General features: G+C 35.2%; 1 protein-coding gene across 1 annotated transcript; it reads right to left on the reverse strand.

Moving 5' to 3' along the window:
- Positions 1 to 10,194: 10,194 nt before the first annotated feature.
- LOC123812760 (olfactory receptor 6C6-like) lies at positions 10,195 to 11,151 on the reverse strand. Its single transcript, XM_045829603.1, has one exon. The coding sequence runs from the start codon at positions 11,149 to 11,151 to the stop codon at positions 10,195 to 10,197; it is 957 nt and encodes a 318-aa protein (XP_045685559.1).
- Between the last annotated feature and the right edge of the window lie 512 nt (positions 11,152 to 11,663).

An 11,663-nucleotide genomic window follows, 5' to 3' on the forward strand; every position in this document is an offset into this window, starting at 1 on the left:
CACAGCCCCCTCCCATCTGGAAACCATCAAAATGTTCTCCATATCCATGATTTTGTCTCTGTTCTTCTTGTTTGCTTAGTTTCTTTTTAAAATTAAATTGTTGATAGATATGTATTTATCACCATTTTATTTTTCATAATTTTGATCTTCTATTTCTTAAATAAGTCCCTTTAACATTTCATAAAATAATGGTTTGGTGATGATGAGCTCCCTCGGTTTTTTTCTTGTCTGGGAAGAGCAATCTTGGCTGTAGGTCCCTGCATTTAATGACTTTGAATATTTCTTGCCAATCTCTTCTAGCCTGCAAAGTTTCTTTTGAAAAATCAGCTGACAGTCATATAGGAATTCCTCCATAGGTAACTAACTGCTTTTCTCTTACTGCTTGTAAGATTCTGTCTTTATCCATCTGCATTTTAATTATGATGTGTCTTAGAATATGCCTCTTTGCATTCATCTTGTTTGGGACTCTCTGTGCTTCCTGCAATTTACATGTCTATTTCCTTCACGAAATTAGGGAAGTTTTCTATCAATATTTTTTCAAACAGACTTCCAATTTCTTGCTCTTTCACTTCTCCTCCTGGCACCCCATGATGTGAGTGGTGGAATGCTTGAAGTTGTCCTAGAGGCTGCTTACATTCTTCTATTTTTTTTGGATTCTTTATTCTTCTTCTTGTTCTGATTGATTGTTTGCTGCTTCCTTATGTTCCAAATCATTGATTTGATTCTCAGCTTCATCCACTCCATTGTTGATTTCCTGTAAATTATTATTTATTTTAATCAGTGTATCCTTCATTTCTGACTGAATCTTTTCTGTGCTGTTGAGGTCCTCACTAAGTTCCTTGAGCAATTGTATAACCAGTTTTTTGAACTCTGCACCTGATAGATTGCTTATCTCCATTTTGTTTAGTCCTTTTTCTGGAGTATTGATTTGTTCTGTCATTTAAGAAGTGTTTCGTTGTCTCCTCATTTTGGCAGCCTCCCTGTGTTTGTTTCTCTGTGTTAGGTAGAGCTGCTTGACTCCCTTTCTTGGTAGCATTGCCTAATGTAATAGATATCCTGTAGAACTCTATGGCACAGCCACCCATATCATCCAAGCTGGGTACTTGAGGTGCACCCTCCATGTGGGCTGAGAACACCTTCCTTTTGTAGTTGAGCCTTGATTGCTATTGGCAATTCTATGGGATGGATTTACTCAGGCCATTCAGCTGTAAGAAGTGGCTATGACCAATGACCACCACTTCCTCCTCTGTGGAGGATCCACTGTGCAGGGGCAGGGTGGTAGTTCTCCAATGTGTTCTATAGCTGTCCACTGGGTGCACAGTCTATGGGGTTTCCAGGGTGGTGTTGGTAAAGGTCAGCCATCACCTGTGTTCCGCTCAGGGCCACCCAGCATGAGCTACAAAGCAATCTGTAGATAGCAGCTACTTGTGCTAGCCTGGAGGTTTCCAGGTGAAATCAAGCTGTGAACCTAGGATGGCTGTAGCCAGTGTTGGGCTAGAAGCCACTCAGCAAGAGGTATGAGAGCAGGGGGCTGGCTGAGGCAGGCTGCTGCTTATTTGAGAGGATTTAGGAATATGTGAAGGATGAGCCAAGACTAGCCATTCATATGGAAAAGTCACTGTTAACAGCTTGCAGGGGGCTTTAAGTTGGGTAGGGTGGAGATCTGGGGAAACACCAGAGTGTGGCAAACATTGTAAGCCAAGCTGATGGAAGATCAAACATGACTACTGACTGTCAGCTCTGTGACTCTGTGGGGGGAGGGTTCAGAACAGGAACAATGGCCTCTGCCTGCCATTCTGTCTCGGGAAAAAACTGTCTTCCAGCTCTCAACCTCATGCCAGACACTTCAGTTTTGCTATGCCACTGGTGCCTTTCAAACTGTTACCCAATGCTGAAGCTCAGAGGGAGTGAGCCTGAGTAAGTCCATGTGTGGGTCTTTTAAGAAGAACTGCTTGAGAATCTAGCAGTTTCTTCCACCAACTCAATCCTGCTGGGTTTTACAGCCAGAAATTGTGAGGACATCTTCCTAGCACTGGAACTCTGGGTTGGGTTCCCAATAAAGTGTGGGAGTTGAAAAAATAAATTACCTTTGTGCTTCCTAAATAAAAGAAGTAGCCTCTGAAAAAAAAAGCTAGTTACTTTCATTTGCATTCCGCCTAAATATTTTGGCTGAGGAAGCAGAACATTTTTAAAAGTGAGTGAAACTTTAAAGGAAAAGAATGAAAAGATATGCCAGTTAATTGCATGTTATTGTATAGTAACCCAAGAGTGGAAGCAGATGGGAAATGGACAAATGGCAAGTAGCAAAAAATGTTTTGGTGAGGCTGGCAGGGGCTGTGGAGGACTAGGACACCTCACTCCCAAGACATCCCTCCCAAATTTTTATCCACTACATGTGGGTATGGGACCAGCCCATTCCACATCTCTGAGTCTCTGCCACTCCTAGTAGCCTGGATGGATGTAGTTTTTTTAATCCCAAAGTTGTAAGCCTTCTACTCAGCTTGATTTTTGACATTTCTGAGTGATGGTTGTTTCATAGTTTAGTTATAATTTTGATGAGATTGTGTGAGGAGGCAAGCCATGTTTACCTACTCATCCATCTTCACTAGATGTTCCCTACTGATAGCTGTTTTATCATTTCATATCAGTAAGTATAATCTATTTTATTTCAAGTAAAGTATTAAGGTTGTATTTTATATCATTACAAATTTATTTTCCCAATTTACATTTCAATTTTGTTTATGATGTAAACTTTTCACTACATGATGTCTTTTTTAAGTATATTTTATTGATTATATTATTACAGTTGTCCCACTTTTTTCCCCTTCCTACCACACTTGGGGAGTGTGGTAGGGTGGAAGTGGAGATAAGTGTACTTGACCAACAAAATAAATAAATAAAAATAGATTAAAACTATGAACTTTAAAATGGCAATAAATTCACAACTATCAACAATTGAATCTAAAAAACAAACTAAGCAAACAGGCAGAACAGAAACAGAATCATAGATATAGAGATTACTTGGAGGGTTATCAGTTGTAATGGGAAGGGGAGAATGGAGAAAAGGTGAAGGGATTAAGAAGTACACATTGGTGCAGAATAGACAGGGAGATTTTAAGAACAGTACAGGAAATGGTATAGCCAAGGAACTTATATGCATGGCTCATGGACATGAACTAAGGGAGGGAGTTGCCAGAGGAAATGGATGAGGGGAGCAAAGTGAGGAAAACTGGGACAAGTGTACTAGCATAATCAATAAAATATATTTTAAAATATATTTGTGATATATATTTCTGATAAAAAATTATTTGTGATATATGAAAATCACAAATAAAATTCTAATAGATCAATGTTTTCACAATCCAAGAGCTGTCATTATTTTCTGCAAATTCTTTATGTTGAAATCCACATATTCAATTCATTATTAACTTTTTGTTTTAAATTATTTTAAAATTCTTACATTTTATTCTCATTATGAAAACTTTTCACCTTGTTATAGTAACTTGCTCTCTTCAAATCTGTAATTGAAGTTTTAAATAACATCTCTTGTTGCAGATTAGTTTCCAGAAACCATGAAGTTGAATAAAATTTGCTTTGTATATGTGTAACCTGCTTTACAGAAGTTAATTAATTACATATTATATTAATACATATTTATTGTGTATCAATCCTTTCCAGACATGGTGAGGGGCTCAATTCTTACTTTAAGGGGCTTGCATTGCCTCAAGGAGACAAACACAGAACCCTCAAGTTACTATAGAGTATATAATTAGTATTGTAATAAAGATCTACAAAAATAACATGCAGAATATTAAATAGCTTATAAGTAATTTTTGAGATATGGAAGGCCTTTCAAGAGAAAGTAACAATTATATTGAAACTAAAATTATACATAAGGAAATAAGACTAGGATATAAATATATGCAAATAACACAGAGGTGTTACATAACCACATGCATTTGGAAAATAATATATCTAATGCTTAGAACAGGATTTTGAAATATTAAGCTAGTCAGTAACAGGTTCACCAAATACACAGTGTGGGACATTGAGCAGAATAAGTAAACTTTTGTGCCTCAATTTCTCCATGTGTAACCCACAACTCATACACATAACTACCAGAACTGTTTAGCACTCAGTAAAACAATACTTATTTTGAACAATTCAGAAACACATTTCAAGTAATACTAGATGTACTTTTAAGAAGATAGAGGTAACAATAAGTCTGGAATTGTTTAAGAGTCAAAACATGAAGGTACCTATATGCCAGAATAGAATTTTGGACTTAAATTTGATAGTAAGTTTGATACAGTCCCATTCATTTATTTTGGCTTTTACTTCCCTTGCCTTTGGAATCAAATTTATAAAATGGAGCCAAGACCAAGTTCCATAAGTATACTACTTATGTTTTCTTACAATGGTATACCATAGAATTATGTATTTAAAACATATATCATTTTATTAATCAGTCAACCCAATAAATTTAATTTAAAAATTGACAGTAAGTGAGATTTAAAGGTTTTGTGTATAAGAATCACCTAGGTAGAGTTACAAATGTAATTTTAAGTTACCATTCCTGGTATGGCTGAGCCATAATGTCTGGGATACTGTCAATATTTAATATATACCCAGTTATACTGAGATGCTAGTCTTTACATGACACTTCCAAAAAAGAGAGTCATTGAAAGTTTATATGAGGTGTGAACTTTAGTGTCCAGCTTTTTTTTGGAAGCTTACTCTTGAAAATTATATTGAATATGGGCATTTAGAATCAAGAGGCCAAGTGAAAGGACCACTGCTTTAAACTACTGAGAAATTTTGAAGTTTAGTAGGTAAATGTAACAGTGGGTCTACAATACAGGTCAGATATCTTTAGAAATAGAATGAGAGGTCTTATTAAATTTTAGATTGTGGATATAATGGAGTGGGAGAAATGTTGCTCCTCCTTATTCACTCTCCATTTCCACACTCAACAAATACACATTGAATGATTTTAAGGAAGCATTTTGTAATCCCTTTATAAAAGTGTTAAATCACATCAAAATTACCCAAAAATATATAGTTATCCAAAAAGAATCACTATTTCTATTAAATGAGGAATCAAGAGGAACTAAGAAAAATATTTTTTCGTCATTTAATTGTTATATTTATTATTTGATACATTACTAACTTCATAGATATTGAAGTATGGCTTAGGTTTTAATTGTTTTTAAAAATTTAGCAGTTCCTTAAGTCATTTACTTATCACATAGAAAAATGGTGTATAACCATGTCTTCCCCTCAACCTCTCACAATTTCTCTTCCTCATGAGCCCTTATTTCCTCAAAAGGCAAAGTTTCCTGGGGTCCTGTTTTAACATAATAAAACAAACACCTATATGGATGAAAAAACCTTAGAAAAAATTGCCTACGTGTGTGTGTGTGTGTGTGTGTGTGTGTGTGTGTGTGTGTGTGTGAATGTGTTCGCCAGTAAGTAAATTTCATCTCAAAAAGCTAAAGCAAAAAAACATAGTAATAATTTTATACTTTATCTGAGCTTTGGAAGTAGTGCCATATGATACTAACTAGGAACTAATTACAGTTGATCTAGTTTATTGCTCTTTAGTGTTTTGTTAAGTAATATAGTAATAGGAGATGCCTGCCCCTTCCATCCCCAGATATTGGGAGTTTCACTCCACAACACAAACCCTCACTTTGTTCAGAATGTTATATATGAATGCTGATGTTCTCTCATTGCATGTCTTTGAACTTCATCCACCCATTTTCCTAGTAACTCTCTGGTGGAGGCTTTCTTAGTTAAATTGTTTAACAGAGTTACATATTCATGTAATGGGAAGTTTACCCTTTACTTTACATTTTCAACTGAACATCCTAGGAGCACATTTCAAGAGGAAAAGTAAAAGTGCATGAGATTTTAGATCAGTTATTACTTTGACCTAATCCACTTCAGCCCCCAGGCACAGCAATTCTAAGAATTAAAGTTTTGCTTTGAAATTAAACAATTCTAATATTTTCTCTAGAGAAAAAATTTACTCCCAAATTTTAATTTTATTATATCATGATTGTACTTCTGGACTTAAAAAAATGGAGAGATAGAAGAAGTGAGAGACAGAGAGGCAGAGACAAAAAAAAAAACAAAGACATCTGGGGGAGAGAAGACAAGAGGACAGAGATTGAATTTCAACTACAGGAGATACAATTTTTCAGAATGTCTGAAACAGCCTGACCTTTACACAGATCTCTGCTCCATTTTCTGACAGTCTGGGTTATATCATTATAATGTAAAATTACAGCATCATTTGATTTTCATTCTGAAAATGTCCATTCATATTTATGTATTAATTTTATCTCTGAAGAAATTCAACCCAATGATCTCAGGTAACTTTTCTCAGGCCATGTAGATAGTGACTTAAGACTTTCATTACCAGCTCCACAAAATACTTTCATATTTATCATCATCCTTATCTTCATCATTGTCATTATCATATTTCTATAACATTCAAGTGTATGAATAAAACTGATTTAAATTCCTTGTTGACATATGAAATCACTACATCTGTTTATTTATTTTGTGATTTAATGTATCTTTGAAAAAGAAAGGAAAATACTATTATTTATGACAATGCTATATTGTCTTAACTTATGTTTAATTTCTTTACCACTCAATTTTTATAATGCATTGATAGCAAATGATAATGTGATATTTGTAATAATATATTAAACATATATATGATAGTTGATAAACACATTTTTGTGATTCTATGTCAATCACAGGATCAAATATACAAATTGAAAAATTACCATCAACTAGAAGGTGGGGACATGGAGAGATATTGTTTAAAAGGTACAAAATTCTAGTCATAAATGTGAAGATCTAATATACATCATGATGACTATAGTTACAATATGGTATTACATACTTAAAAGTGACAAAGAGAGTAGAACAATCTGACAGTAACCAGAGGGAAGGAGGAAGGGAGATAACAAGGGAAAGAAGGCAAAAGATCATCAAGGAACATGTATAAAGGACCCATGGACAAAGCCAAAGAGGGGGTTAGGATTGAGGGTGGGAGGTAGGTGTGGGTGGAGCGAGGGAAAGGAGTGGTGGGAAAATTGAGGCCACTGTATTAGAACAACAATAAAAAATGATAAAAATAAATAAAAAAGAATTTATCATCTCAAAAAAATGTTCTCATCACATAAAAAAAATTGTAATTATGTGTGCTGGACTTATCCTAGCCTTGTAGAATGTACTTTTCAACAAGGGTGCCAAAGTTGTCTGAAGTAATATGAATGTATTACATGAATTGAAGTATCTATAATATCAGAATGTTTAAATACTGTCCTAAATGGGAGTAAACTGAATGAGAAAGTACAAGACAAATCTCATCTCACTTAACTTGTCCCTAATACTGACATCACTGTGGGCTTCTTTTTACTTTTTAATTAAATTTATTGGGGTGACATTGGTTAATAAGAAAATGTAGGTTGCAAGTGTACAATTCTATGATACATCATCTGTATACTGCATTGTGTGTCCATCACTCAAAGTCAGATCTTCTTCTATACCATATATTTGACCCCCTTTTCCCTTCACTAACACTCCCACTCCCCTTCTCCCTGGTAACCACCATTGACATCACTCTTTGAACAGAACCAATAAGACAGCAATGATTTGCAATTTCTGAGATCATGGCTTTTTTTTGTTGTGTTGTTGTTATTTTCAAAGTATCCATATTTAACTGTATATTTCCATCTCAGTATAAATTAGTTTCCAAGTTGTTCTCTAACTTCAGGGGAAATCAGAGTAACATTTCCCAGCATTCTCTTCCTTGTATGGTTCAAATTTACAGTTTGTCAGTGAGAGGAATTTTTACAAATTTGAAAGTTGGAAGAGAAGCAGAGGTTATTCTCCAGAAGTGTTTGTGGTCAGACTGGTGAGCAGATGGGAGGTCCACAGTGTTTTTTTAGTATGTGAGAACTACCTACTTTACTGCTAAGACTATTGATAGATGCTTTCACAGAAATTTCTGAGAGCCATTGCCATTTCCCACAAGCTTTCCTAAACCAGTCTCCACAGGGCTTCAACCTGAGATCTTTGATATCAGTTTCCTGAACATTCTAGCAGATGTTCAAACATGGTTCCCCTAGTGTTTTACAAGAAGGTTGAGTTTTTAAGCTTTTTGCATTAAAGATACCATAGAAATCAATTTGGAATTGAGATGGGCTTCTAAAATGAGCATAAAATGGTCAATGATGTTCTTACATATGTACCCTACTTTTTCTCCCTCTAGGGACATTCCTCCTGCTCTAACTGCCTTGGAGAATAGGAAGTGAGGAGTAGAGTCACCAAAACATGGAGTAACAACTGCTTTCAATCTATTTCCCCTTGGCAGACAACTTATTTCAAAGGATATTATGGGATGATAGAGGCTTTCAATGATTGGCATTTCAGAACATGGTATATATTGACTTTTCACCCTGGTGAAAGTAAATGATTCAGTCTTCAAAAAAGATTCCTCAGAGAATAAAATTATCAAGGTGTGGGAATAGGGGAGAAAAAGCAATCTATAACATAAAGACACTAGAGATTCTACCAAAACAAATTAGCAAAAGGAATGAACTAAGGATGCATGCGGTAGTATGGGTGCACCTAAAAACATTAAGCTGAAGAACGAAACCCAGACATAAACTTCATGACTTGTGGTTTCTTTGGGAGAAGGAGGGAGATAATGAGGGAAATAAGGGGAAGGGGCAAGTCAAGGACATGAATAGAGGACTCATGGGCATGGACAATGAGGAGAATTGACTATGGAAGTGGGGTGGGGATGGGCAGAGGAGAGCAATGGGGGAAAAGGTGGGACAACTGTAACTGAACAAAAGTAAAAAAAAAAACTATGAAAAACAAGAATGCAAAAAAAATTCCAGAAAAGGCAAAACTAATGTACAGTGACTGAAAGACAACACTGGGTACCTGCATCCAATGGTAGGTATGCAGGTTGGGAAAATAACTGGGAAAAAGCAAAGGAAAATATTTAGTATAATGTAAATGCCCTCTGTCTCTATTAATATATGACTGCCAGTATTTGTCCAAATCCACTCATTTAAAATAGTTATGTGGCCCTGGCTGGTGTAGCTCAGTGAATTGAGCATGAAGCTGCAGACCAAAGCATTGCTGGTTTGATTCCCAGCCAAGGCACATGTCTGGGTTGCAGGTCAGGTCTCCGGTAGAAGGTGAATGAGGGGCAACCACATACTGATGTTTCACTCCCTCTCTTTCTCCATCCCTTCCCCTCTCTAAAAAAAAATAAATAAAATCATTTTAAAAATTGTATGTACTTTTATGTCAGGTATTCTTATTAAATTTTAGTAAACTGATACCTGGAATGGATCAGGCATTTTTAGCTTACAGATAGTTTAAAATATATAGAGATATCCCCAAGATTTATATATAAATAAACTATACCTAAATTTCTTTCATTGGTTACTATCATTTATATACCTAATACTGTAATAAGAAATGACCAATTTTAATCAAAACCTGGAGTTCAATTATTTCTATACAAAACAATAACTAATAATATTTACAAATATCATATGCTTACTCATTGTAACTCTCCAGTTGAAACTGATTTATGGGAATCTCAGTTCCTTTTCACAATTTACACCCCTGATTACAGAACCCTTGGGTCTTTTATTTACTCATCTCTCAAGTTTTAGCACAAACACTATTTTTGAAAGACTAATTTGATTTTTTAAATTATTTAATCTCTTTCTCTTTTTATTACAATAACAAGTATTACATGTAACAAGTAACAGATTTTGAGTTTGTCTCACAGTTTTAGCAGAAAAAATACTTAACACATGCAATGCTTAGCAATTAGCACACACATTGAAATAATTAACTATATATATCTAGCAAGATTTATTTTTTGAAAGCATTCAGTGCATCAAGATATCATTTATGGGAAGAGACCTTTCTAGTCAAAATAGAATTTAATATTCTGTATTGAAGACAGCAGTTTACCACTAAAGAGTGAAAAAATCTCTTCAGGAAGAGCAGAGAGAAGTGCAGAGATCGGGAAGACCCAGTAAACCTAATGTGATATAAATCATTGAGGAGAGAAATGGCATAGCTATGAACTAATGAACTGAAAATTGTTTCCAATTTCCCCATTCATGTTTCAACAATATATTACTTACACCCTAATTTTGTCTTATTGTTTTCAAAATGGCAAAACCTTTGAAGCATATCCTTGAGAGCTTCTTTTACCTGCTGGTTCCTTAGAGTGTAAATGAAGGGGTTTAGTAATGGAGCAACAGAGGTATTGAGCACAGCTACACCTTTAGTTAAAGTCACCCTTTCCTTTGCTGAAGGTTTCACGTACATAAAGATGCAACTCCCATAAGTAATAGAGACAACCACCATGTGTGAGGAACAGGTGGAGAAGGCCTTTGTTCGTTGTTGAACAGAAGGGAATTTTAGAATGGTTTTGATAATGTACGCATAGGAGAGGACCACTAACAACAAAGTGACAACAAGTGTCACCACAGCTAATACAAAGGCCATCAATTCTATAACATGTATATCTGTACAAGAGATCTGCAGTATAGGAGAAGAGTCACAGAGGAAGTGATCAATAGTTTTGGAATCACAGAAATCGAGCTTGAGTCCCAAGACCAAAGGGGGAAATATGATTAGGAACCCAGTTACCCAACAGCTGACCACAAGCTGAGAGCACACTTTGCTGTTCATGATGGTGGAGTAATGCAGTGGTTTGCAGATGGCGACACAGCGATCATAGGACATGGCAGCCAGAAGGTAAAACTCTGTAACTCCTAATACAAGAAAAAAGAACAATTGAGTCATACAACCATTGTAGGAGATTATTTTGTCTCCAGTCAGAATGCTTATTAAGAATCGTGGAATGCAGACAGTTGTGAATGAAATCTCTAAGAAGGAGAAATTTCGGAGGAAGAAATACATTGGAGTCTTGAGATGGGGATCCAGCATGGTGAGGAGGATGATAACTAAGTTCCCCATCAGGCTTAAGATGTAGTTGAAAAACAGAAACAGGAAAATCACAATTTGCAGCACAGGATCATCTGTCAGGCCAAGCAAAATGAACTCTATTTCCATTGATTTGTTCATTGCTCTTTTTATTCCTGTTAAACACAGAGAAAACAAAAATTAAAGCACATATGAGAAAATAGTTTTCTTTATCATCAGCCACTGGTTGTCCCACATTCAGAAACTTAATTGTGTGCATATATTTTCACCAATCAACTTTGAGTTCATCAAAGTGAACATGTCCTCTAACATCAGCCATTTTTACAAAATGCTGTTTTTTAAATTGGCCAGATTGAAATAAGTCTTGCTTATGACTTAATACGGGGTTTGCTTATCATTCAAAATTTAGCTACATTATTTAGTGTTGATCCATCTTTCAAAGACTTTATCCTAATAGAATCTTTCAATAGGTTATATTTTCTATTTTCTAAATTTAATAAATATTTCAAGTAATTTCATTCCATTTATTTATCACCAAGTCCCATTTTATATATTCTTTCTTACATTTTTGTGTCATTTCCTTTAAATGATTTTAACTCCATCTGCCTGCCTATTCATATATTTTATCAATGGCCTCTAGATTCAACACTTCA

This window comes from Phyllostomus hastatus, unplaced genomic scaffold (genome assembly GCF_019186645.2).
Source record: "Phyllostomus hastatus isolate PE091 unplaced genomic scaffold, TTU_PhHast_1.1 phas_scaffold_93, whole genome shotgun sequence".
In the NCBI taxonomy this organism is placed as follows: Eukaryota; Metazoa; Chordata; class Mammalia; order Chiroptera; family Phyllostomidae; genus Phyllostomus; species Phyllostomus hastatus.

What these genes read in the sequence shown, in the direction of transcription:
- LOC123812760 (XM_045829603.1), bottom strand. Translation starts at nt 11,151, where the DNA reads ATGAACAAATCAATGGAAATAGAGTTCATTTTGCTTGGCCTGACAGAT.